Raw genomic sequence first — 26,048 nt, forward strand, 5'->3', positions numbered from 1 at the left:
AGTTATCTTCAAGACAATATGCATTTAAGAAAATAGTAAAATCACACAAAAAACTAAGTCTTAAAAACATATACTTCAAATTATGGTAGAAGACAACCTATGAAAAGACTGCTTGGCAGCATATTCAAATATACCAGGGAATTTAATAAATATCAACATTTACCATCTAATTTGATACCAAGGTTTGAATTGAAATAGAATTGCAACATGTAAATTCTTCACATTGTTGGTCTATGAAAGGAGAAAATAATCTGAAAAAAAGGACAAACACACACACACACTCACATGCACACATTTTTACTGAAAATTATTTGAAGAACAACCTATAAGCCTCTACATTTCAATCTCCAAATTTTGATCTTTTAATAAAGTCTAAGATAAAATAAAGCCAGTACATAGAATTTTAAAATCAGACTGCATACGGTTAGAAAAATATGCATCGAGGGCATATATTTTATTTCATAAGAAAATAAAACTATGTACAAAAATTATTTTTGTTCATTAATGTTGATTCTAATTTGTTTGATTCATAAAATTAAGTACCACCATAAAACACAAAGATTTGATAGAAAGGTGCTAGCAAAACTCTCTTTAACCCCAGTTTGCCTCAGGGTTTCATTTTCCAGTTTTACTGGAAAGTTCAATCACTCCCTGGTTTGAGAAAGTACTTAAAATAGCCCAAAGTTTGGAAGGGTCCTCACAGTTATGCCTGTGTTCCCAGTGCAGGAAGAGCTCCTCCTTCCTTCCCAGTGTCTGGGCACAAAGGAGGCAGTTAAAGCCTGAATGGGACCAGAGGAGAATGGTGTGGGGGCTGGGACACTCAGGGACCTGAGGTTGTTGTTCCCTTGGCTCATTTGCTCCTGGTTGACCTCCTTCATTTTCCATGAGTATTTCCACACCATTTTGGTGGTGAAGATAGAGTGGCCTTTTCAATTTAGGAAATGCATGGAATTCCTCCTCAGAGGAACAAGCCTTCACCTGCCTTCTTCTCTCAGGATGCTGTTTCCAGTCAGGAGCAGCATGTTTAACCAGAGCCTCCTGAGCTCCTTTGGTGCCTGGTAAGATTCCCTCTTGCAGCCTGCCCTGAATTTCCTCTCCATGAACATAAAGCAGATGGAACTTTATTTCAGCAAAAGACTGAGCAGTGATCTGACAACGGCCACATTTGATTTGTAATTTGACTTCATCTGCCTGGTTTAGAAGGAAGTCTTCTTCCAAGCTTGACTTGTTTTCCCTGAAACGGGGGAAAAAGTCTATATAAGATTTCATGGAAAAACACAATTGGAATTTTTCCTTTCAGTTCTAAGCCCTTAGAGATCTAAAACACACCTACAGTGAGAAGTACAAAGAACGGGGTAAACATAAAGAACCTAGAAAGCCAGAGCCTGGGAAGGACTCTAGCAGAGGGCACAGTGAAAGCTAACTGTCACACGTTTCTCAGGACACCTGGGTTCATTTACGAAGTGTCTGTGCCTTTCTGCTTCTCTTGGGCAAGCCACCTCTTCTTTGCTTCCCACAGGAACAGGGGTACTCAACACGGAAGAATCAGGGAGTATCACGTCAGATGCTGCAGGGTTACTAGCTGCAACTGAAGATGACTGTCCCCCAGCACTCACTGTTGCCCTTGAGCACAAAAGGCAGTTTGGACATTTTACTCAAACATCAAAATCTGACAACAGGAAAACAAGAAGGTTGGTTTCTTTGTACACTAGTGAAAAGCATGAGAGCAGAAGAGAAACTATACAAAGGCAAGGAGGTAGCAGGATAGGCACCCCTTATTTATCGAGTATGACAGAGCAAGCCAAAATTGAATAGAAAATATGTTGAGCAAATGGAACAATGAAAAACAAGAGGCAGAGAATTGAAAGGGCTGGAAAAAGTTTTCATGATGCTTTCTTAGCAAAGAATTAATTCTAGTGAAACTCCTTGTCACCTTGGTGGAAAGAGGATACACACAGCCCACACTGAGGGCATTTCCCTGGTTAATTACTGCTCTAAGGTCTGCCTGCCAGGCTTCCAAACTACATAGCTTATTTATTGATAATGTGAGGAAGCAGTGCTTGAAAAAAGGAATGGCAGATTAACCTGGCCTGATGGGAAAAATGGGGCATGTTAGGTCTGGGTACCTTAGGGTGTGGCTGATGCAGCAGACCCCTGGAGACCCCATCAAGAGTCACCCTGTGTTATGGGCAGATGCTGCTGTTTAGATAGAAATCCTATGCACATAAATTTGAGGAAAATTATTTGTAAAGACTATCAGGAACTATATATGATAATTTACTATTTCATTTTTAGATGCAAGAATAACTTTCTGAAGCTCAATTGTCCTGAGCACATCTCAAACTAGCATTTCTGCCTTGGCATACACAGGTTAGAGTAATTAAAAATTATGACTGACCAGACACCAAAGACAAATGAGATTATTCTTTACAGAACCAGGGGGAACACTACCTTATGAAATCTTCACCTGAGAGATGTTTTTATAAAGCCTTTTTTGAATATGAAATCTTCCCCTCTTCCCCAAATCAAAACAGGCTTTTATTCCAGACTTCCACTCCATTGGCACTCACCTCTCCAGGGGTCCCTCCATCGCTTGCATACTAGCATCTCTGTCCCTGTTCTTAGGCATGGCCCCTGGCTGTGGTTCACTGGGGGAGGGCTCAGTGCTGATCACGACCCTATGCACTTCTTTCAGATGGCCAAAATAGACTCGGATGTGACCAAACACTTTTGCACAAAACTCACAACACACCAGTTTCTTCAGACGGTTTTCACTGTGATGAAGTCTCATGTGTGTGCTTAGGCTGCCGGAACGTACATAGGCCTTTCGACAAATCCGACAACTGTACGGCCGTTTGTTGGTGTGTGTATTCATGTGGTCTCGAAGGTGCTGTTTGAACTGAAAGTGGTGGTTACAAACGTGACATCTGTGCCAAGGCTTCTTAATGCCAGAGAATCCATTTCTGAACACAGAGCTGGGCTTGGAGGAGGGGTTATCATTCTGCTTACAGCTGAGATATTTAGAATTATTTAACAAAGTGTCCTGTCCCAGGCTGCTGGGTGTTTGGGATGGTAGCACAGCTGCAGGAGAAGCTAGGGGAGCCAAAGCAGACACAACAATTACAGGTTTAGGCATAATATTACGGTATTTTTTCAGGACCCCAGGTTTTTGGTCTCTGGATTCTTGGGGATCAGTTTTTGCCCTTTCTTTACTATCTCTACATTTATTAAGAATGCATTTCCTCCTTTTTCCTTGAAATGTCAAAATTTCATCTGGTATCTTTCGTTTTCTTCCTCTTCTCTTTGCTGCCCCACCATTCAATTTTGTTTTGTGGTTGAGATCTAGTTTGGTAACTGGACAAAAGGCACTTTCACAAAGACTCTGCTTTGACACTTGTGGAACAGGCATCTTACTGACCATTTTGGTGGCTGCATTAAAGCCTTCAGTGGTGGAGAATCTCTTATCACAGTCTGACCCATGCCCAGGTAAAGAGAAATCTGCAGTATTGGCATCAGATTCAATTTTGTAAACCTCTTCTGTTTTCTTTCTAGAGTAGGGTAAGATTGGCAGCTTTCCCCTGGGGACTGAAGAGATCAATTGAACTGTACTGCCCAAAATGGCTGGTGATAAATTGGTTATGGCTTTTGCATGATCAACTTGTTCTTTCAGTTTTTCACCGGCAATAGGAGAAGGTTTACTGGGTATTTTCTTGCTTGTAAAGTTTACTCTCTCTGAAATCTTTGGGAAGCTCTGCTTGGCTGAGAGCTCCCCTGGTGTAGAGAATACAGGGGTGGCAGGAGGGGTCACATCTCCATGGTTGTTGATCACTGGAGATCTCGAGTCTCCATGGCCACTGCCACTTGTCAGTATAGCTGTGTTGATGCTGGCTGGGGCTTTGTCTAGTGATGGAAGCTGCTTACATGGACTGGGTTTATGTGGAAATTCAGGCTGGGCAGGTGCAGGAGGAGACATCTGAGGACACATCTGGGTTTGGGCAGGAGATTTGCTACAGCCACTCTCGGGAGGGCTCAGGATGGGTTTCTTTCTTGATCCTTTGTTACTTCTTGGGGGTTGATATCGGGGAATAGGCAGTTTAAGATTTTCAGGCATTCTAGGTTTCTGAACTGGCTGAGGTGAGGCAACATGTGGCAAAGCAACAAGAGAAAATGTTCCCTCCTGGCCAGCAACCTGCATCAGAGCATAGTTCTGGGCAGGCATTCCCAATGGCTTGATGGCGGGCCCCAGATTCCCCTGATCGGAGAGTGATGGTGAATGACATGGCAGCACTCTGGATGTTAGGACTTTGGGCACAATTTTTGGTGCAATGGTCCTAAACTGACTCTTATTCTGCAAACTTTTCCCACTCTGTATTGTTCCAGAAGGGTTGTTTGATTCGCCTGAAATCATAATACAACATGAAAAGTTATTGTAGTGTAACTGGCCTGTTATTGAGAGTTCATATAATCATCTTATTCTACTTGGAACAGATTCCTTGATGTACCTCTTACCCTTCTGAGCAAATGCCCAGGCCCTTCAAGACCCAACTTGAAGGTGAACTCCTGGCCAGCTTCACCAAGGATTATTATTCTCTTCTATGATTCCATAGCCCCTACTATAATACAGACTGTTTCCCATAATGATTTCTGTGTTTATGTGTGTCTCTACTGCTAAATATAGAGCTTCTAGAGAGGTGGGATGCTGTCCTCCTCCTTCTAATTCTGAAAGTCTATCCTCTCCATTTGCCCAATTCTGACTCATCTTCACAAGCCAGGGCAACCCCACCTCTTTTCCTGATATCCTGAGCTACAAAGTTTCCTCTGGTATAGTCTGTTGTATATTTTATTTACTTTATATACATGCCCTGCTTTCCCTATTATCCTTATGCTTTATGAGGGTAAAGCCTAAATCTTGATTTACCCACTGTCTCTGTGGTATGAAATAAATGTTTCTTATATCACACTCATTTTTCATTCAATTTCAGGATACACCATTTGACCCACTGGCAGTGTAATTTGTTTTGCACTGTGGATGAATTCCAGACTGAATGCTAGCTTTGTTGTTGTCTCCCATGTGACTTGTGAATTTCTTCTCACACCTTTCAAACTGTTTATGTGCGCTTTTGCAATTAAATCACCAGTATTAAAAAAGCTGATGTGACACCTTTAAAAAATGTTGAACAAAAACAATAAGATACAAAGTGATAAGTAAGGACACAGAGATGAAATAAAAAAAAAAACAACACATGAATCACCCAAAAAGCACCTTCTAGGATACTAATAGGAACAATTTTAACTGATAGAATAACATTTCGTTCTCCCTCGATTTATTAGCCTGACCAAAGACCAATTTCTACAACCTTAGGAGAACAATTAAAAGGCCCTGCTTCTAAGAACTGAATCATCTATTTTATTCCCTGAGGCTGCAAGGTCACAAGGCTGGCTGTGGAAAAGTTTCTAGTTTCTCAGTATTTCATATTAATCAAACTTCACTTCAACTCACATTTACTAGGCACCTACGCTAGTCTAGGAACTGGTCATTGCAAGTCTAAAAACCCTTTTGAAACTCACAGGGCCACATGTGTTTTGCAATTTACACTTTCAAATTTTAGAAAAGTAATAAGAAGCATATATAAAATGTTACATAACATTCAGAGGTGCCCATAAGTAAACTTATTGCCACTTCTCATAGCAAAATATGTGAGTATCCATAAGTGAGACACATGAAGATCTTTAAATTGTCTTATTTCAGTTCAGGTTTTTGCCTATGAATGAGTTTTTATCAATTTTTTGATAATTTTTTCTGTTTTCAAAGCTTTTTAGATTTTGAAATTGTGCATAAAGGATCAAAGAACAATTTGCTTCTAGGATGCCAGGGATATGAACATAGGTAGGTAGCTGACTATCTCATGAAACAGAATTAAAAATTGAAAAATCAACCTCACTTTGAATACCTAGTTAGTGTACTATTGATTCAATCAGGAAGTTGAGTGTTTTAATAAAACTGACATGATTCAAATAAATAAGTAGCGTAGTAAGAATCAGCTGGGAAGCAGAGTGGCCAACTTATTAGAAAGCAATCAGTGGTGAAAAAGGAAAAGGATGCTATGAAACATTGCACATTAGAGTAAGAAGTAAAAGGACTTGTGCTGTGGTCTGGAAAAGTCGGGCAAGGATAATCATTTGTCCATTGTTTTCTTTCTTAGTTTTGTCACCATGAGGTTCATGACAAACTGATTAGCCAATCATTTCATAACACCCACCTCTGTGCATCACTATATTTCCTTCCTTATTCATAATTTTAATTTTAAAATTCTATTTTCATTTTAAGCCTCATCTTCTCATCTTTTTCAGAAAAGTACTGTAGTTGTAAATAAATATATTAAAACAGGAGGCACAGAATTTGCAGAAAGCCTACAATTATTGATAGCTTTTGGTAAACTGAGATAAGACTTATTAAATAATTATATTAACAATTAATAATGGTCTTTGCATCTATATAACAAATCTGGGGTAGGAAAAGTACAGAAGAGAATACATTGGGTCTTTTATGTCGATTCCTACTCCTAAATGATTAAGCAGAAAATATTTACAGCAAGAAGAGCTAGAATAAAGGCTGTTTTGTTTTTATTCAGTCAAATCCTCTCAAAACATGACAATAATACATCATAGCAAAAGACATAACACCTCACTTGCTGCTCACAGATGACTGTCCAATGGCTCTTCATCTCAGAGTGAAAGCCAAAGTCCTTGCAATGGCCTTAAAAGCCTCAGGCTATTTGGGTCTCAGGGGTGTCTCTGCCATTTCCTTTACTTGCTTGCCTCCAGCCATCATGGCCTCTTTGCTGTTCCTTAAATGTGCTAGACAGGCACCTCCTCAGTGCTTTGCACTTGAAGTTCCCACTGCCCAGAACATTAAATCCCTAGTACCTGCTGCATCATCTCCTTCAAGGTTTTGCTCAAATGACTTCTTCCCTGTGAGCTCTTCTCTGATCGCTTTATTTAATACTGTGTTACCATTCTGAATTTCTGCCACAGTTAAGATGTAGTTTGTTTCTCAGGGTGGATGTGTTGGAAGCTTTGGTTCCCAGGATGCTATATTGGAAGGCTGTGGAACTTTTAAGAGGTGGGGCTTAGGGGGAGGTCTTTGGGTCAGGGTGGGAAGGTCATGCCCTCTGAAGGGACTAAGGACATTCTCCTGAGAATCTGGTTAGTTCTTATGAGAGGGATGTTAACAAAAGCCAGAACCTGACCTCATCTACCCTGTGCTGCTTGGACTTCTAACCTCCAAATTTGGAGCTCCTTTTCTTCATAAGTAGCCTTCCTCAAGTATTTCATTATAGTAATAAAAAACAGACCAATGCAACAACCCATTCCCTTTTCTGGCTTTAATTTTCTCTAGAACACTTGTTCTATCTATTGTACTAAGCATATGTCTGCCTTTCCTCAATAAATGAATTCCTTGAGGGCAGGGGGTTTGCCTGTGTCTTCAAGGACCTGGTACAGTGTTCCAGCAAGTGGTAGAAATTAATAAATGTTTGTTGAATTTGTTAAGTGATGATAAAGTGACCAAAGAGAAAAATCAAGAATTGATAGATTATGCCCAATCAATTTTCTTTTAAAATGGAAAAAGAAGGAAACAATTTAAAAATAACTTTTAACATTTCATAATTTTTTAACAAATGAAAGAGAGGATATATCTCTGGAACTTCTTCTTCTTCTTCTTTTTTTCCAATTTAACTCCATTAACTGCCAGAATAAGGAAATGATTCAGTATAATGATCAAATTCTTTATAACAAAGGAGATGGTAAGGCCAGTTGACTATCAGAGGAAATAATAAAAGAGAACAGTAAATTATGCTATTGGTGTGTAAACTGATGTGGTCACAGTAACAAGTGGTCTCTGAAGAAGAAATTGCTCTAAGAAAACAGACATACACCGAGAGAGGAGTAGGAGATTAGAGTGGAGAGAGGAACATGGAAAAGCTGAACCTCAAAGGCAGAGCATGGTCATGCAACGTGAAGAAGAGCAGAAGTGACACAGAACAGAAGATGCAGCTGAAGCAACAACCAGTGTCAACCAGTGTCAAGATCTCTAAAGGCTTATTCAGTTGGGAAGGAACTTCCTATTTTTTTAAATAACCAAGTAAAAGAAAGCAACCTTCCAAGAGTTAAGGGTTTCAGAAATGAAACTGGATATACTTTATAAAGCCATACCAAAATGGAATGAGCTGATTATGACATATTTAAAGTTAATGTGCTACGTCAGATATTCAAAGGTCTCCACATTATGGTGGCTGTCTGTGGACACTCCTGAGGGTAACTAGGTCGGCTCCAGCAAGGGAGAATGCAGATCAGTGTGAGAAGTGTGGGCAGCCTGAACTGACAGAGCCTGGATGACAGGTCTAGCACCTGCCAAGTGAGTTGGTTCCTAAGCGCCCTAGATTTAAAGGCATGGAGGCTGGGGTATAAAAGCTTGTCAGCCGGATCATTTTCAGTCATCACAAGCTAATCACAAGCTGTGAAGACTGTGAAGATAAAGCTGTATAGGGTAAATTTTACTTACTTTTGCCTGCCTGGATCTATCAGGAAGTACACAAAAAAGATGAGGGTCTCCCAGAAGTCCCATTTCCCAGAATCATTAGGGAAAGGGAATGAAACTGGTGCATTAGAAGAAACGCAAGGCAGAAGTGTAACAGGGACCTAGGCTGCCTTTGCTGTGTAGTTGAACCTGGTTTGTTGGCACCTACTGAGTCAGACTTCTGGCTGAGGACTCCAATAATGAAAGAGGAAAAACCACAAAAAATGTATAAAAAATACCCCAAGCCCCAGGAATTACTTACATGTCCATCAACAGAGTGCTAATAAAATAATCATACAACTATATGATGTAACACTTTGCAGCAGTAAAAAAAGAATGAATTAGATTGATGTGGAATACTCTCCAAGATGTGAAATTCATCATATTCTATTGTCTAGATTAAAAAGCTGGGAGATACACACATAAACATATTCCGGTATATGTAAGAACAGTTCAGAAAGGAAACAGAAGAGACTAGAATTAGTGGCGGACTTTGTGGGGTGGGGTAACGGGGCGGATGTTTGAACTAGGACAGGCATTTATTTTCACTTAACACCCACTGCCTGCACGCAGGAGATGCTCATAAATATTTGTTGAATTAATGAAAGGAAAATGAAAGTTTACTTATTTGAAGTAGTTTCTAAAAGCACTATCTTTTGGGATATTCATGATGAGTGTGTGTCTATGCCTAAATGACTATATCTAGATATGCACACGGGAATGATTCATGTCTTTTATTTTCCTTGACTACTTAATGACAAGAACTGCTAATGGCCAGGGAAGTAATCTAGTAATCTGACAGGCAGCACATACTACCTCCTGAGGTTAAGCATTGAGGAGTATGAGAGCTCATTACCTCCCAAGGACAAGTGGAGTCCTGAGAATTGCTCCTCCAAACAATTTCTTCTTTAGGATGAAAGAAGGCAATTTGCAATAAAGGTCAGTTATGCTAGATTGACTTCAGTTTTTTTTTTTTAAGTAGTTTGAACAATAGGAGTCCTTAGAGAAGATGAAAATGCCATTAAGTTTTAAAACTCTAAAATATTTTAAGAAAGTACGATTGTAGGAAGTCTTTCTTGGCAATGTAGCTACAACAGTGGTTTTTTTCCACCATACATTTACAAGGCCTTTCACAGATGGTGTGATCTAAAAACCCTCACCTGCACCTACTAAATTACAGATCTTAGACAATTCTGTACTAAATAATGAGCAGTAGAAATTTCCACTGACATTCATAATTTCTGAAAATCCTACAAAATTACCCATAACAGAGTTAAAGAGACTCACAGGACTCTCAGGTATTAAACATGGGCTTTTATTAACTGAAAACATAAAAGGCTAACTTAGTAAAATTAATTTTGTACAATTATTCAATGAGAATACTTAATATTAGGATTTTAAATGTGGGCTATTTTTAATATGTTAAGCATATTAAAGTAACTATTTTGAAAAGTGACATTTACAGTTGGGGAGAAATTGATCTAACTGTGGAGTAAAAGGGAACTGGGAGATGCCGAGTTCTTATTATGGTCTAGAACCTAGGCTAGGTCTTTTAATTGAACTCTCACCCAGATTCCACAAGAAAGTACTATTGTTCCCTCTTTTAAAATATTATGAAAAATGAAGCTTGAGGAAGTTAAGAAACAAGTAAGGTCCACAGAACCCTATCTGTCCCATTCTAATTTGAAGCAGTGACTTTCCTTCATTCTTTCCTCAGAGGGGGAAAATTAAATACAAAGTAATCCTAATTAATTCCAAAATATAAAACCATTTCTGAATTTTAAGGAGAAAAAAAACATTTGAAATAGAACTGGCTTTATTCAAAAATTCCTATTACCATTAAATTGATACTTCTGGAAAGCCCACTTGAAAGAGAAAATTAATGGAAAATTAAGTCATCTGAAAGTACAAGCCAATTTTTAGAGTCACATTTGCCACATACTGTCCATAGGATTCTAACGAATGCAGAAAGACTACCAGACATTTGTTTGGAGAATGTGCAAAGTGTGTTCTCCACCTCCTCCATCACCAGAGGATTGGATCTGATGGATATTGTTTGCATGTTAGAGGCAGCAGGAGGAAGAATGAGAGCTCAGTAGCACTAGGTGCCAGTGTCTAACTCAGCTTTATCATACTCTTTCCAAACGCAGCTGGCATAATTAAGAGACAAGTGCATGGGGCAATTCTCTAGATAGCTACAAACAACTCACTTCCTGATTTCCACTGGCAGAACTGAGGCTGCTTTGTTGCTTCTAAACAAAGTTGTTCCCGCTCATCTCTGGGTTTGGGCAGAGTTCCATTATTCCATCTGTTGGGGCCCATGGGCCTACTGCTAAGCATGTTAGGATGGAACAAGCAGGGGAGTGTCCCCGTTCTTGAAACAGGCCCCCTGGATCCAGGCTCAGAACGAAAGTGCTGCCAAATCAACCGCTAAGGAGCCAACATTTTTAGGTGCTGTTTAGGTTTTAATTTTATTAAACTAAAAACCCTATTTACAATTTTATTTGTTGGCATCCCTGTTTTCCCTCCCACTTGGAATTCAAATAATAAATTCCAGTTGGGGTTTAAACTGTTTCCCAAGATGGTCTCTGGTTAAAATAAGTGTGGTAAAATCCTGGAGAAGTTTGGGATAAAAATAATGTCTTATAACACAAGGGAGCTCAATTTAATTTTGTCAAAAAACTATAAACACATTTAGCCATTGCCTACCCAATCTTCTAGTGCTGTCCAGGATCTGCAGCAATAGGCAGAGTCAGTAAGAATTTACTGAGTGTTGACTGTGGAGTGTGCACAGTAAAATGTGCTGGCAATAGGAACAAGTGTGCTTTTGTTTCAAAGTACTCAAGATGCCAAATATAATTTCTAGTCCTTGCATCTCCAGCACGAAGGCCTGAAGTCATCATTATCTCAGACCCAAATATCAGGCAATTGAGATAAGCACATTTCCAACTGGACATCTTGTGTCCCGTGTCTAATTGTCCATTCCCTTTGGCACATCTGTCCTGCTTTGCTGACCTATGCTCTTAGCTAACTCCCTCCCTTCCTCTCCTAATGCCAGTACCTAGCAGGCACCTTCCACTCAACACAACCCTGTGAGAATCTGCCAAACAATGAATTCCTCACCTCCTTAGCAAGAAAGGGAATTCTTATTTTCCAAGCAGCTGAGTTTCTTTCTTGATGACTGTTGCTTAAATATTATTCCAATGATAAGTTATATTTTATGTGTCAGGTATTGTAAAAAAAATACTTTACATGCATTATCTCATTTGATTTCCATGATAACCTGAGTGAGGAATTCCTGTTGAGCCATTTTCTAGTAAAAATTTCCAAGCTGGTGAACAGCAGTGCTGGAACCCAAATCCTGGCCCACTTGTCTGCACGGGCTTTCCCCGCTCCTCCTTGTATAGATTGTAAACTACTGTGAACAGTTATGGCCACCATTATAGTCTCTGAATTTTGGGGTTCAGACAGTTTGGTTTCGATGCCTGGCTTTGTCATGTACTTGTGGCTTTGGCCAGTCACTCTGTTGTGCCTAAATATCGTCATCTATGAAATGGGCATAACAGTACACTAGCTACTGGAATTAAATGAGAAAAATATCCATGAAGGTGCCAGGGTGGTTCCTATCACATTAGACAGACATTTAGCAGATAGTTTCTCATTTTCTCTTGCTAGGAAGGATTAAGTTTCTGATGCTTATTTAATGTGGGAAAATAAGCACAGAACTTGAGGGCTCATCATATGGAAATAGTTCTGAATCTTTAAACTAATGTTTCCTTTTTGAGAGGTAAATGAAGGAAAGGGAGACAAAATAGCTATTATTCGCTAATGAGGATCTCCATAAAACTATATATTTTTTTCTCTGCAGCCTCTCTGATGACACCCACTTGGGCAGCTCAGCCGTCCTTAACATCTGATTCATTCTGTCAGTATCACTTACTCCCTCTCCTCCCCCACCCCGTATGTCAGTTGACAAAGTGTTAATTGGATTAACAATTCAGTGTGAACAGGAGCTAACATGTGCATTTCAAAGAGCTATTTTGTGGGGACACTCCTTGCTTTTGTTTATACAGAATAGTGAAGCCAATTGTTGCTCTTTTTAAAAATGTTTATTGGTTCTTTTTAGTTATATATGACCATAGAATCCATTAGGATATAATTAAACAAGCATGGAATATATCTTATTCTAATTAGGACCTCATTGTTGTGGGTATACATGATGGTGGGATTCACTTAGGTATTTTCATATATGCACATAGGAAAATTGTTAGATTCATTCTACTGTCTTTCCTATTTCAATTGTTGCTCTTAAACCTAGCAGGAAAGAAAGTAACTAACAGGCATTCAGTTCAGCAAGAGTGAGTCAGGCCAGATCTCAGTGGCCCTGTGAGTGAAGGCACCTGGAGTGGGGTTTGGGATACTGGCCACTTCTCTGGAGACAGTGACAACAACAGCCATGATTTCTCAATTCAGGAGTGAAAAGATGTGGGTTCTCAAAATGGGTAGGGGACAGGGCAACCAAAGGCACTTAGTTATAGATTTAGTATTTTGTTGAGTAAAGCATTAACAAATGTAAAGATAGCTTGAATTTAGAAAGAAGAGTTGGGCACCAAAGGGGAAATACAGTTCATTAACTGAATAAATCAGATATATTTATATCAGGAAGTAAGAGGAAACAAGCATTCTTTATGGGTGAATTTAAAGGCCGATTACTTCAAATATTAGTGACAATAAAAGAAAATTACACAAGTGGTTTGTTAAATTCAAGTAACTATCTTTTTGAGGACACATAATTAATGTACCAAGTGAAAAGTAAATTTAAAAAGCTTTATCATTTAAAATACATTTAAATATTTCTCAATTTCAACAAGTGTCTTCTTCATCTTAATTGAGCCCTTTTTATTAGTTCCTATCCCTGGGAGAACTTATTTTGATTTCAAGAACTTCTGATGAAAAACAGCTGAAAACCAGATGAGATACTTGTTTTTAATACATGTAGAAAGAAGTTGTTTATCTTTTTTGGAAAAATAATTTGTAGCACGCACAAAATTTTATTCATTATTATACAGCAGTCAAGTTAATCTCTTTACCTAAATCTGGGGATAAGTAAATAGCATAAAAATTTAGTGAAGAGTTAATGACTTTTCAAGGACACTCAGCAAACCAGATGGAAACTTCTGAAATGCCTTAACCCCATTTTCTCATTATTCTTTTTGTTGTTAATATTACTAGAATTGCTAATATTCACTTGATTCCCAGTTGAAATTTAAACCTTGATAAAAAAACATTTCACATGGTCAAAGCAGTAGATCATTTAATCTGACATCCTACCACCCACAAAAAATACCTGTGCAGACTGTCTTTCCAGGAGAGTCCAGCATTTGTGGAGTTAGGTATTTCTCAACAGGACTGGTAGACATGGAATCATCTCCTGTAGAAAAAAACTTTGGTAAATGGAACAAATTTCTCATTGCAAGCAATCTTAAACAACCAATAAAAATAGCTCTTTTTAAAATTTTCCTTAAGATGATTTTTAAAAAATAATTATTTGTTCGTTGTAGTTATACAAGGCAGTAGAATATATTTTGACATATTATACGTATGTGGAATATGACTTCCCTTTTTTGTAGTTGTACATGTTGTGGAGTTACACTAGTCATATTTTCATATATGAACATATTGGAAAGTTATGTCCAATTCATTCTACTGGCTCTACTATTCCCATCCCCTGTGCCTTCCCTTCATTCCCCTTTGTCTAATCTGATTAACTTCTAGTCTCCCCGCTTATTGTGTTAGTGCCCACAAATCAGAGAGAACACTCAGCCTCTGCTTTTTTGTGGGGGATTGGCTTATTTCACTTAACATGATAGTCTCCAGTTCTATCCACCCATTTACCGGCAAATGCCATAATTTTACTCTTTTTTATGGCTAGTATTTCGTTGCATATATGTACCATGTTTTCTTTATCCATTCATCTGCTGAAGGGCACCTAGGTTGGTTCCATAGCTTAGCTATTGTGAATTGAATGCTATAAACATTGATGTGGCTATATCACTATAGTATGCTGATTTAAAGTCTTTTGAGTATATACCAATGATTGGGATAACTGCATCAAATGGTTCCAAGTTTTCTGAGGAATCTCCATTCCGCTTTTAAGAGTGGTTGCACCAATTTGCAGTGCCACCAGCAATATATGAGTGTACTTTTTTTCCCACATAATCACCAATATTTATTGTTACTTGTATTCTTGTATGCCATTCTCACTGGAGTGAGATCAAAGGGCTTTTTCTTTTTTAGTCTTATATTTATATAGCATTTGCAATAGTTATATATTGGGTATGACCAGAGAGATGGCAGTTGATGAAGAAAACCTTTTCTTTAGTGGGATAAACAGACAAGGTTTGAACATCAGAATATGTAGTCAGCTGGAACAATTAAACTAGGACACATGCAGAAGGCTGGAAGTTTCTAACTTTTGGTTTAAACACCATGATTATGAAACTAAAGTGGTTAAGAGCACAATGATTCAGTAATACTAAAAAGAATCACAACAATTATTATTTTTATACTGTAATTTCAAAAGTAGGTTTACTTTATATAGATTGGGCACTTCTGAGGCATATGCAAACTGCACTTAAAAAACAAGGGGTGAGGAGGTAGCTCAGTGGTAGAGGGCTTGCCCAGCATGCATCATACCCTGGGTTTTATTACCAGAACTAAAAAAAAAAAAAAGAAAAAAAAGAAAAAGAAAAAGTCCCACTGTTTTGTAGTCTTATAGATGCTTTGTCTTCACATTTGATTTATCTTCAACTCACACTGATTTACAACATTTTTGGTATAAGTTTTTCTATACTTCATTCAGCTCATGATTCTGAAGTACCAATGCAAGAGGTTGGACAGCCATGGATCTTTTGGAGATAAAGTATGCCCTTGTTATGGTTTCATTGATAATCATTTTTTTTTTAACATTGCTGTTGGTAAGTCTTGACTGTTTCTTCTTTAATCAAGGCATAACTTTCTTTAACATAGAAAGACCACCTACAATACTAATATTTTGAAAAAAAATAAAGAAAAAGAAAATAAAGTACTAGGCACTGACGGACACTCAGATAACCGGATGTATAGTAGTTACCTGGGTGGAGCTAATCAGATCAGCTGAATATGACTCCAAGGTAGACCTCATATAATCAGATTCTGACCCAAGCATCAAAGGCAAGAGTCATCAAAGTTTGAAATCTTTGGTGACTACTTTGGATTTCTTTTCTTTGAATTCTGTTTGGTTTCTCCTCCACCAATCTCTTTATTCTTCTTTGGTGATAACTATAAAATCTGGTTGAAGGGAACATTTAATCTTATCTGCTAGTTAGGAGTATGTATGAGTTAACTATTCATTTTCCCTAAGAGATGGAATGATTACCTACCTGCCTGTGTTCTCTTGTCCTAGGCCATGCTTATGTGTAAGCTTAGGTAATATTCTAGTTTTCCAGTACCGGCTTCATGATTGACCATCATGGGCACTCCCAACAGATCATAGGTTCACCCCACCACTGTCTTCCTATGGCACGTTCCCCAACTGGCCCCCACCTTGTATACTCCACTCCCATTGCTTGTTAATTAGTGCTGCAGAATTCAACCACCATGACACTAGATAGCATCACAAGCTTTCTAGTCTCAAAATCAGTTCCACAATCCTATTCCACAATCCATTTACTTGTCCCTAACAGACTCCCTTTGGTTCCTAACTGGGGATTGCCCAGATTTTTCCAAGGCACTTTCAATTCCATTCCCCCACAGTTGTCTCTATGGTTTTTTAACATTGACTTCATTGAAAAAAGAGAGGCCAGTAGGAGGAAAACATTCCCTGACCCTTTTTCCCACTTCTAAACATACCTTCTATCTTTGATTAAACCACACAAATAATAACTTTTCCAGGATGGGAGAAAGGAAGGTAAAATACTATCATTCTACATATGCAGCTTCTCTGCCTCAAGCCCTGAAATATTAGAATTAAAAAAATATGCACATTAGAACAGAGAGATGGAGGTTACTAACCCTAGTGCTCCTAGTGCTGCTTCAGGGAGACCACTGAGACCACCACTGAGCTCTCCAGCACTCAGGGAGACCCTTCATGACCAATCTGTCTACAAGTAGCTGCTCAGTCTCATGGGATCATTTGAAGTTTTCTTTTTCAATTTTAATTGTCTTGTCCTTCGTGGTATAATAATAAATATCATGATATCATATTATAGTCTAGTCTCCTCCCATTAGAATATAAGTGTAACAAAAGCAGGTATTGTTTCATTCATTGCAGGAACTGTCGCTCAATCAATGTCTGGCAGTTGCACAATACAGTATATATTTACTGAATAAAGGGACTATTAATTCTCAATTTTATTGTCTTGCTTTCTCCTCTGCTTTTGCTAAGCAAATAAATATATTTAAAAAAACAGTAAAGGGTCATTGGGCTCTATCTTCTATTCTAGCTATAGTTACATCTCCTTCCTTCATGAGAAAATATACTGCAGGTATATATTCCTTATCTTTAATGATCATTTTCTATTCTTCCCTCAACCCCCTAGAATCCTTAAATTCCATATGAAGTACTAAATGACAGTTAGGAGTCAGACTGAGTGCTCACACTATTATCTCACTTAATTCCCCACTACTTTTTGGTATTAACATCCCCAGTTAATGGATATGGAAAGTTGAAAATTTCTTGGAGGGTCACAAAGCTGACGAATGATGGATTTGAACCCAGATCTGTCTGGCACTACAGCTCTTCTTCCTTCACTCCAAACACACTAAGGTGTTTTGTAATTTGTCCGTTATATATTAGTCTCCTCCAAAGGCTGGTGAGTGTCACATAACCCATCTCAATGTGGAGAAAATAAAAATCTTTTTGACAAAACTTTTTTTCTGATCAGCAGTGTAATTACTAGGGCAGGGAGAAAGCTTCCTTGTTTTAACAGGACTCTATAGCATGCACAATGGGCAGGTAGTTAATGAAATTTATATAGAACAATTTTCAATGCTTTAACACTTAAAAGCCATGCTTCTTATATAGGTGGATTCCTTTTATAGAGCTTCTGGTGAACAAATTAGGTTTATACCAGTATACAAGTTCTTTTTTTTAAACATTTATTTAGTAGTAGTTGGACACAATATCTTTATTTTATTTATTTATTTATATGTGATGCTGAGGATCGAACCCAGTGCTTTGCACATGCTAGGTGAGCGCTCTACTGCTGAGCCACAACCCTAGCCCCACCAGGATGCAAGTTCTCTAAAGCAAAAATTACACAATAAATTCATGAAATTTAAGCACTGACAGAGCACTTTCATTAATGAGCAAAAATAAATGAATAAAAACCTATTACTAAGGCCTTTTATAATTAAAAAATAAAACAAATATCTTAGATATTTCTAATCCTGTATCACTTGCTATGAAAACCAAGGACACCCAAGAACATTAGGACTGAAAGAAAAGGTCTAAAAATGTTAAAAGAATTTCTAAATTCCTCATGTGGCAAGTCCTGCTCTTTTAAGTAAACATGATAAAACACCAGTGCTATGATGTGTGGCCTCGTCGGGGGAATGTTCCTTCTGGGGCTGGGGAAGAGTGCCTTAGAAACAAGAAGACAAATTACATAGTACATGTAAGTTAGAGAATGGAGACCTGCTTTGGTTCTTACACTTACTGCTAGAATAAATCTGAGATAATAATGCTGATTTTTTATTGGCCTTGGTTCTTTTCTTTGCAAGAGAGGATTAGACTAGCAAGGCGTTTTTTAAAAAATAGTGTGCAGGATTTGGAGAAGGTCCCAACACTTTTTTTATACTAATACTGAGATACCATTTGCCTTTTCTGCTGTGTTGATGTCTACGTGTGCAAAAGAAATACTGGGTAAAATTGCTCTACCACCTCAGTCTGAATTAAGGCACCGACAGCAAGCTAAACTGTCATATTCTCCACAGTCACACACATAATAGAACAATAAACAAGCAGTATGAACTTTAAATTACATTAAATCTTGATCCTTGAGCACATGCATTTTCACTATTTTGTGTGATGAAATGGTTCACAGAGAAGCATGATGGCTGCCTTGAGGAAAAGCATTCTATTCATCTGTGAAACTAAACTAGCCGCTTTTGCCCCATGGCAAGCATTCCTATCTGAAAGAACATCTGATAGATGTGTGTTGAAATATATTGAAAGAACACGGTCAGATTTGGGTACCTGGCAGACATGTTCTCAAAAATAAACAAATGGAGCTTTCATTACAAGAAAAAACTGGAAATATTTGTTGTCAACGATGAAAATAATCTTTTGAGAGGCAACCGGGAAACTAGGATTCACCATCAGAACTTGAAGCTTCCTAATACAGGTGCTTTTCCACTTATGAGGAGGTCAAATACTAATAAGTCCATTTGTTAAGATGAAGAGATTGCAAGAGGAAAATGCATTTTATACACCTAAGGTACCAAACATAGCTTGGCAACTGTATACTGTGGACTACTGGATATTTACCCTTGTGATCTCATGGCTGATTGGAAACTGTGGCTTGTTTCATGAGAAAGTTTCAGGAGAGTTTCTTATGAGAGTGTCATACCACATATTGCTAGCCCAGGAAAAGATCAAAATTCAAAATTTAAATATGGTTTCTACTGAATGTGTATTGCTTTCACAATACATGTGTGTACTGCTTTATCCTTTCTTACTAGCGTAAAGTTAAAAAAAAAAAGTAAATTTGGGGAGCATACTTAAGCTCTTTCCAGATGAGACTGGTGGTTACATTAGTGAATATTCTAAAAATATTTTCTAATAAAGCATATGGAAGATCTTCAAAAGTCAGTAAACTCGTTTGTTATCTCTTTCTCTCTTTTGATATGTAGGATCAAACCCAGAGCCTTGTGCATGCTAGGTAAGCACTCTACCACTGAGCTACACCCTAGCCAGGGAACTAATGTTTTCTAAATGACCAAAGTATGATACCGAGACATTAAATAGACTCATTCATGCAAAAAAACCCCAAACAAAACAGAATATAAAAACTATACTGACATGATTTAAAATTTCACATTGTAACTAAACTTTAAGAAGAACAATCTGAGAAGTTTTGGTATATATACATAAAATCTTGATCCTTGAGCACATGCCTATATATATATATCTCCAATGATCTGAAAAGGAAAGTTGGATTTTTCCTTTAATATTTCAACATAAAACACAGCACAGCAGAACCAAATATGGGACTCAAAAAGCATCTTCAATAAGCCCGACTTCAAAAATATTTGCAAAAAACATAAGTTAATGTCTGTCTTCTAAATTTGTTTCAGAAAATACTTAATTTTGTTAAACTAGGTTATTTATGCTAAGATGTAATGAGTTCATTGTTACATTAAAATGAATTCATACATATGCAGTTTCTGCTTATAATCACTATTATGGTAAATATAGATAGATAAAACCTACATAGATTGTCTTTAGAGTTCTCAATAATTTTTAAGAATGCAAAGTTGTTCTGAAGCTAACATGCTTGAGCAGCTGAATTAGATAAGATCTGATATTTAATCTCTTTTGAGAGTCTATGATAGTGTGTGTGTGGGGGGTATCAAGTCTGGAGATATTTTGCTTGTTTTGTAAGATTTTATTCCTTTCACATTTGTTTCCTTGAGAATATAATATGGCAGCTCAATAAGAGAATTTTGGTAATAAAGTGTTAAAATGTAATTTGTCCTGATAAAATATTTATTATTAAAATATTACTAGTTGACAACATTAGAACACAGGTTAAATAATAAAATTCTTGACAAAAATCTTCCAAATATATAATACTTCAGAAACTTATCTTACTTAATTTGAATTGATATTCATAGACTATGTCATAAATCATGTTCAAACTGATTCCCAATTTGAAGAAATATCACCAGATTCTCTTGGTAGTATTATATATATATACTGCTGTTTTAAAAAGCAAGATGCATTCAAAATCATTTAAAATTATTTTATCAAAACCAAATTACCATAAGGTGCTCATTCTAGTATAATCTGGATGCTGGAATTTCTGTAAATATTTTTAGGATTTTGATGCCAATTAATTAAGAGACAAGAACATTATGTTGACTATTAAAAGCATTACTAGTGATTTATGAATTTCTACTCCTACCAATATTATTCTTTTAGGACAAAAATGCCTACCTTATATTTTTGGCCTGCTGAACATCCTAAATACCCTGTCAAACTACTTGGCTTTTATCCCCGCACAACTCATCATACCAACCATCTGCATAAATAAAGATGCAAGCATCTGCTATATGGCAAATGGTCTCAGGGGCAGATGTTTCTATCCTTGTGTTCATGTCATTGGGGCTGGATACATTATTTGAACAGATGTACACAATCTGAAAGTGTTGTGTCCCACAGTGAAATGTTTCCAACTGCTTTCTATCAAAGTACATAAATGCTATTTGCACCTGCATTTATGTTAATGATATAAAGGCAGCAGGGGTTCTGACAAAGTGAGATGTGATGCTATGAAATATATTTACATGGTTAATTGGAATTTCTGAGACTATGCTGCCAAATGGCCACACTGACATTGATACATGCTTGAGTAAATTGTCTGATTACCAGTGTGCTTTTTAAGTACTAGAAATATGGTTATTTCAAAACAACAAAATAATTAATTATCTGAATCTACTAACTTTAATATTTTATACCAAAATAAAATATGCATGGTCTACTTGATAGGTTTTAGGCCACCCAGGCTGTTTCCAAGGATAGGTCTACAGATATGTATGTGTTTTCCATTTGTTATTCTGTCAACACATAACATGCTAATAATGCACAGTGGTACTTTGCAGAAGTTATTACATCAGAAAGTTCCAATTTCTAACATTAAGGAGTTAACCAAAACCAGCTTGAAAATGTCAATTTGTACTTGGTCTGTGACATAAAATGGTACCAAAAGTCCAAGAACAGCATTTACACCACTTGTTAAGATCAAAATGTTTCCACATGTATTTCACATATTTGGAAACATAATATTTTGGTAATACATAAAGAATGATTTTTTTCCCTCTAGTAACGAGGTCACAAAGTAATGCTAACCACTAAATGCAAAGCGCTAAACTCTAGTGGTTCTCCTTGCTACTACTGTGCATTTATATGCAAGGGCTGGAGAGTCAAATAAGTTACAATAGTAGTTTTCTTTACAGCTTTACTAAGCTAAAAGGTTGTGGTCAATTTCAAATAATACATTACTACTTTTATTAATTTGAAATTTATAATATTAACTGTGCTCAAAGACATTGTATTTGAGATAAATATTATCCAAAATCACTTTTTAAAAAAAATATATTTATTTATTCTAATTTGTTATACATGACAGCAGAATGCATTTCAATTTATAGTACACATCATAGAGCACAATTTTTCATGTCTCTGGTTGTACACAAAATAGAGTCACACCATTCGTATCTTCATACATGTACTTAGGGTAATAATGTCCTTCTCATTCCACAGTCTTTCTTACCCCCATTTCCCTTCTCTTACCTTTCCTCCCCTTTGTCTTATCTAAAGTTCTTCCATTCCACCCATGCTCCCCTGCCCCATCCCCATTATGGATCAGCATCCTCATATCAGAGAACAGATGGCCTTTGGTTTTGGGGATTGGCTTACTTCACTTGGCATAATATTCTCCACCTCCATCCATTTACCTGCAAATGCCATGAATTTATTTTCTTTTAATGCTGAGTAGTATTCTATTGTGTATATATACCACACTTTCTTTATACATTCATCTACTAAAGGGTATATAGGTTGGTTCCACAATTTAGTTATTGTGAATTGTGCTGCTATAAACATTGATGTGGCTGTGTCCCTGTAGTATGCTGTTTTTAAGTCCTTTGGGTAGCTGGGTCAAATGGTGGTCCCATTCCAAGGTATCCAAGGAATCTCCACACTACTTTCCATATTGGTTGTACCAATTTGCAAGTCCACCAGCAATGTATGAGGGTGCCCTCCCTCCCACATCCTTGCCAAAACTTACTGTTGTCTATATTCTTAATAGCTGCCATTTTGTCTGGAGTGAAATGAAATCTTAGTTTTGAATTGCATTTCTCTAATTGCTAGAGATACTGAACATTTTTCATGTATTTGTTGATTTATCATATATCATCTTCTGAGGAGTGTCTGTTCAGTTCGTTGGCCCATTTATTGATTGGGTTATTTGTTTTTCTAGTGTTAATATTTTTGAGTTCTTTACATATCCTAGAAATTAGTGCTCTATCTGATGTACTGTGGTAAAATGTGCTCCCATTCTGTAGGCTCTTTATTCACCTTACTGATTATTTCTTTTGCTGAGAAGCTTTTTAGTTTGAATCCTTCTTATTTGTTGATTCTTGATTTTACTTCTTGTGCTATAGGAGTCTTATAAAGGAAGTCAGGGCCTAATCTGATGTGTTGAAGATTTGAACCTATTCTTTCTTCTATTAGGCACAGGGTTTCTGGTTTAATTCCTAGGTCCTTGATCCACTTTGAGTTGAGTTTTGTGCATGGTGAGAGATAGGGACTTAATTTCATTTTGCTGTATATGGGTTTCCAGTTTTCCCAGCACCATTTGTTGAAGAGGCTATCTTTTCTCCAATATATGTTTTTGGTTCCTTTGTCTAATATGAGATAACTGTATTTATGTGGGTTTGTCTCTGTGTCCTCTATTCTGTACCATTGGTCTACAAGTCTAGTTTGGTGCCAACAACACACCATTTTTGTTACTATGGCTCTACAGTATAGTTTAAGGTCTGGTATAGTGATGCCACCTGCTTCACTCTTCTTGCTATGGATTTCTTTGGCTATCCTGGGTCTCTTATTTTTCCAGAAGAATTTCATGACTGCTCTTTCTATTTCTATGAGTTATGTCATTGGGGTTTTGATTGGAATTGCATTAAATCTGTATAGTTTTTGGTAGTATGGTCATTTTGACAATATTAATTCTGCCTATCCAAGAACATGGGAGATCTTTCCTTCTTCTAAGGTCTTCTTTAATTTCTTTCTTTAGCATTCTGTAGTTTTCATTGTAGAGGTCTTTCACCTCTTTTGTTAAGTTGATTCCCAAGTATTTATTATTCTGCACATTATCCTCAAATATCTACTTATGGAATTTCATGGTCATTTATATGCATACTTATGTACATATGCAGAACAGGGAAAAATATGTACCACCTGACATGTATAATTCCCAGATGAGGTCAAACTAGGTGGTGCTCTCCTTTTTTGTTTTAGCTCTTATACTGTAAACAAGAGTCTTTTCAATGGTCTATTTAGTGCCATGTTTTTGCATTTTTATGCCATTTCTTGTCAGTTTCACCATTTAGAATGACCCTCAATCATAGTGTTGAAGTTCTATCTAGTGTTCATAAGCACAAAAAATCTGCAGTGTGCCTTATGGAGAAAGTAAGCTTTGCTGAGGCATGAGTTATAGTGCTGTGTTTGTAAGTTCAATGTTAATGAATCAACAGTATATATTAAGTAAGGTGTCTGCAAACAGACACACACATAAAATAAAATTATGCATTGATGGTTGTCAATGTGTTGTAACCAGATGTCCATAGAAACCTAACCTTGTACATGTCCCAGGAGTGATGGTTCAGTATGTGTTAGATTCTTTGTTCTCAGAGACTTTATAGAATATAACTATTGCAAGTGATGAGAACTGGTTGTACCTTATCTCACTTAACTATCACAGAACAAGAATTATTATCCCCATTGGACAAATGAAGGGACTAAGGTTTACTGATTTATTCATGATCACAGAAAACCTAAGAAGAGCAGAAGAATGACCAGCGTTCTTTAACCAGACTGAGGAGAAAGCAGAGATGGGGAGGAGGAAAAGAAAACCTAGAAAGGAGGCTTAAGAAAATCATTTTCATATAAGGTTTTAAAAAAGTGAAACTGTGGTTAGACAACAAGAAAAACTACTTTTAGGTTAAGTCCTCATAGAGTAAACACCTAGTACAGGCAGCCCAGTGCTATTCATCAAAACAGCGATAAGAGAGCGGAGCTGAGTTGGGTCTTCCTTTTCCCCCTTTGCTCCTTGCTGGTTGCTTCTTCAAAGGCAATAAATATTGGTTAAAGAATATTTGATTTTATTGACCTCAGAACTCCTGCTGGGTGTTTCATTAAAAAGAAGGAGAAGGAGGAGGAGGGGGAGGAGGAAGGGAGAGGAGGGAAGGGAAGGAGGAGGGGGAGAGGGAGGAAGAGGAAAAGGCTTAAAACATTTTGATATGAAATGAGAGTTTAAAGCATCTACAACATAATTTAATATGCATTTGAGAACTCATTACATGCCAGGGTGCTTAAAACCCTGCAAAGATAGAAAATTCATTAAGAGCTTTATAAAAGACCTAATTGATACTAAGTGTCCAAGGTAAGTAAGATCTTTCCCCACAATTTTTTTTCAAACATAAATATTCACTAGGTATTCCAACTGTTCCTTGAGTTTTAAAATGCTATCTTCACTAATGCCAAATTATTTAAGGCTGTACAATCTAAGTATATTCTTTAATGTCTATAAGACATAAGAATATATATTTTGGATGTGTCCTATTTATTTTAAAAATATTTGATCAAATAAGAAGATTCAGGCTTTTAAAAATAACAATAATGAATTGGAATTATAATGATTGTAGCTTTACACAAATAATGAACAAATTTTGAAAATTAGTAGTAGTTGGAGAGTAGGCTTAGCTCACTGCAGTGTTTCTGGGGGAGCCATTAAGACCCACAGTGTTGACACCTCAAAGCATCCACCCACTTCTTAAGTGTTCTAAGTAGAAATAATGCTCATGATGTGAAAACTACATTTAAGCAATACAAATGTTATGACAGAATTGAGAAAAATTGTAGAAGACCTATTTAAGAAGACCCTTCTCATCTGCAACAGACCTTGCCTTGGAAACTGCAAAATTGAGTTTTAAAACTGACAAATGACTAAGAATTTTGAATGACTTCCATAAAACATTTCCTCAACTGGACTTAAATGAAGACTCTTTTCTGATCAATAAACAGCAGGGAATTAAAATTCATCCTGCCCTATCTAAGCTGCAAACTTCAGTCCTCAATTGGCATAATCACAATTATAAATTGTCCCTGTCTGAGAAACATTTGGTGATGTTGCTCACCTGCTTATCAGACCGGTAAATAAATTCACCTGCATTTTCAATCATTGGTGATTATCTTTCAAATTCAACGAATCTAAAGTAGAAGTTACAACTATTGTTGGCCTTATTATGTTATTTTCATGTGTTTTTTAAAAATGCAGTTTATCACTGACTATATTTACTCTTTTCCAACACAAAATACTCATTCTTACATTTCTATTAGGACATCATTTGAAACTACCAAGGAAAAGAAGAAAGCTATAGCAAAATTATAGGAAATCTTATTCCCAAATCCTTAAGGTGAGAGAGA

At 37.0% G+C, this 26,048-nt stretch overlaps 1 protein-coding gene across 19 annotated transcripts in view; it reads right to left on the reverse strand.

The window, feature by feature from the left end:
* Positions 1-281: 281 nt before the first annotated feature.
* The window catches only part of Znf438 (zinc finger protein 438), a 183,531-nt gene continuing 157,764 nt past the window's right edge, over positions 282-26,048 (reverse strand). For all 19 annotated transcript variants that reach the window (XM_046448337.2, XM_046448336.2, XM_058580569.1 and 16 more), the window contains 3 exons: positions 13,926-14,009; positions 2,571-4,398; positions 282-1,234 (listed from right to left, as the gene is read on the reverse strand). In XM_046448337.2, the coding sequence (XP_046304293.1) occupies positions 616-1,234; positions 2,571-4,398; positions 13,926-14,009 (2,531 nt within the window). In that variant the 3' untranslated portion in view covers positions 282-615. The remainder of the gene's footprint in view (positions 1,235-2,570; positions 4,399-13,925; positions 14,010-26,048) is intronic.

The sequence above is a fragment of the Marmota monax genome, unplaced genomic scaffold (assembly GCF_021218885.2).
Source record: "Marmota monax isolate L192 unplaced genomic scaffold, Marmota_monax_Labrador192_F-V1.1 WCK01_AAM20220418_F8-fsc00066, whole genome shotgun sequence".
Classification (NCBI taxonomy): Eukaryota; Metazoa; Chordata; class Mammalia; order Rodentia; family Sciuridae; genus Marmota; species Marmota monax.